The sequence below is a fragment of the Malania oleifera genome, chromosome 8, assembly GCF_029873635.1.
Source record: "Malania oleifera isolate guangnan ecotype guangnan chromosome 8, ASM2987363v1, whole genome shotgun sequence".
Taxonomy (NCBI): domain Eukaryota; kingdom Viridiplantae; phylum Streptophyta; class Magnoliopsida; order Santalales; family Ximeniaceae; genus Malania; species Malania oleifera.
In genome coordinates this window covers 60557733-60559866 of record NC_080424.1, presented here as the reverse complement: position 1 = coordinate 60559866, position 2134 = coordinate 60557733, and the positions used below count along the sequence as shown (strand labels likewise).

General features: G+C 43.6%; 1 protein-coding gene across 1 annotated transcript; it reads right to left on the bottom strand.

Moving 5' to 3' along the window:
- Positions 1–1069: 1069 nt before the first annotated feature.
- On the bottom strand, positions 1070–1573 carry LOC131162700 (uncharacterized). The gene has a single exon (XM_058119304.1). The coding sequence runs from the start codon at positions 1571–1573 to the stop codon at positions 1070–1072; it is 504 nt and encodes a 167-aa protein (XP_057975287.1).
- Positions 1574–2134: the final 561 nt, after the last annotated feature.

The window sequence follows — 2134 nt, the reverse complement described above, 5'->3', positions numbered from 1 at the left end:
TGCATTAGTCAACCCAAATGGCATCACTAAGAACTCGTAATGCCCATATCTAGTTCAGAATGCGATCTTCGAAATATCTTCTGCTTTAACTTCACCTGATGGTAACCCGACCGCATGTCAATTTTAGAGTAAACCCGGGTCCCCTGGAGCTGATCAAATAAATCATCGATCCTAGGGAGAGGATCTTTATTCTTGACTGTCAGTTTTTTTATCTCCTTATAATTGATGCACAATCTCATGGTTCCATCTTTCTTTTTCACGAATAGAACTGGTGCTCCCCAGGGTGACACACTGGGCTTGATAAAACCCTTATCCAGCAATTACTGTAACTGATCTTTCAATTTTTGTAACTCTATTGGGGCCATACGGTATGGTGCTTTTTATATTGGTGTAAACCCTGGCAACATATCTATAGTAAATTCAATCTCACGATCAAGCGGCAAACCAAGAAATTCTTCTAGAAAGATGTCTGGGAACTCCCTTACTATTGGTATGTCAGCTTGTTTCAATTCTTCTTTCAAAAATTCTTTTATGTATGCGACATACCCCTGGCAACCACCCTGTAGTAGTATCCTCACCTGAATTGTTGACACTAGCTGTGGTGAGACATGTACGTGTGAACACACGAATTTGAATTCCTGCTCGCCCGGGGGTCTGAAAATAACTTCTTTTTTATGGCAATTTATACTGGCATGATGAGTAGCTAGCCAATCCATACCTAATATTACATCAAACCCCTATATATTTAGGACCACTAGATCAGCTGATAATACTCTCTCTTGAATACTTACTGGAAAATTCCAAAGTACCCTCCTACATCTCACCACAGACCCCATCGGTGTACCCAAAAATAGTTCTATATCTAATGATTGTGTCTCTATTCCAACTATTTTCACATATCCCACTGATATAAAAATTGGGTGGCACCTATATAAAAAAACACAATAATTTTATATGGTAAAGCAGTAAGGGTACCTGTGACCATGTCTCCAGCCGTCTTGGCGTCTCCTGGCATCAACGTATAAACCCTCACCGATGCGGTATTTCTATGCTAACCTCTGTGGGGTGCCTAGTATCCTCCACGAAATGGCCTAGGAGCCAGTACATAACCTGGTGGCATCTGACAAGATTGAGCCATATGACCGAGCCTCCCACAGTGATAACAGACATTCTCCTCCAGCCAGCACTCACTAGGGTGTCTCCGTCCATATCTAGGACATATAGTAGGAAATTGTCCACTCTGAAATCCCCCGTGCTCTACCATCTGTCTCTGACCTCTGCCAGATCTACTTCCTTTCCAAGGGCCTCGAATGGGACCCGCCTGAAAACTCGAAGGCGCAGTCCTTTTCTTGTGACTCTGTGTCTTGGTCTCCCTGGGTAGACTCTCCTCTACTATAATAGCCCTGTCAACCAAATCTGCAAAGTCTTGGATCCTCAGTACTGCCACTTGCCTATAAATATCTATCCTAAAGTTTCTATCGAACATCCTAGCCTTCTTCACTTCATCGGGGACAATATATGGGCAGAAACGCGAAAGCTTGATAATTCTCGTTGCGTACTGCTGGACTGTCATCGACCCCTAGGACAGACTTAGAAACTCCTGTACTCAAACCTCTCTGACTGAGGCAATTAGTATCTATGAAAAAACAAGTCCCTCTGCTTCTCCAATAGCCTGGTAGCTGTCCACCATCTCTCGGCCTCCCACGCCAGTCTATATGTAGCATATAAGACCCTCTGCTTGTTAGGAATATACGAAAAAATTCCCAAAACCTGTGAGAAACAAATAGAGAAAGAATAACGCCAAAGAAAAATTCAATCACACGCACAAGACAATATTTACGTGGTTCGACAATTTTGCCTACGTCCACGGAGTTGCAGGGATTTCAATATTATCAGGAAGAAAGCACAGAGAGTGCGGCGATACAATTCTCTCGCTCTCGCTCTCTCTCGCTGATACAACCACACAAACCCTAATCACCCGAAAGCACCCTTTTTATATGTTGCGCCTAGGGTTTCGTTCCGAATAGGCTCCAAAAAATTTTCCCTGGGGGCGTTGCCCCCGGACCCCCACGAGTACGGCTTGTACGACTAAGCCTTAGGATAGAAATCTATAATTAAACAGAGGTCGGGTCAT

Excerpts from the sequence above, each read along its gene's own strand:
- LOC131162700 (XM_058119304.1), bottom strand. The coding sequence starts at position 1,573 with ATGACAGTCCAGCAGTACGCAACGAGAATTATCAAGCTTTCGCGTTTC.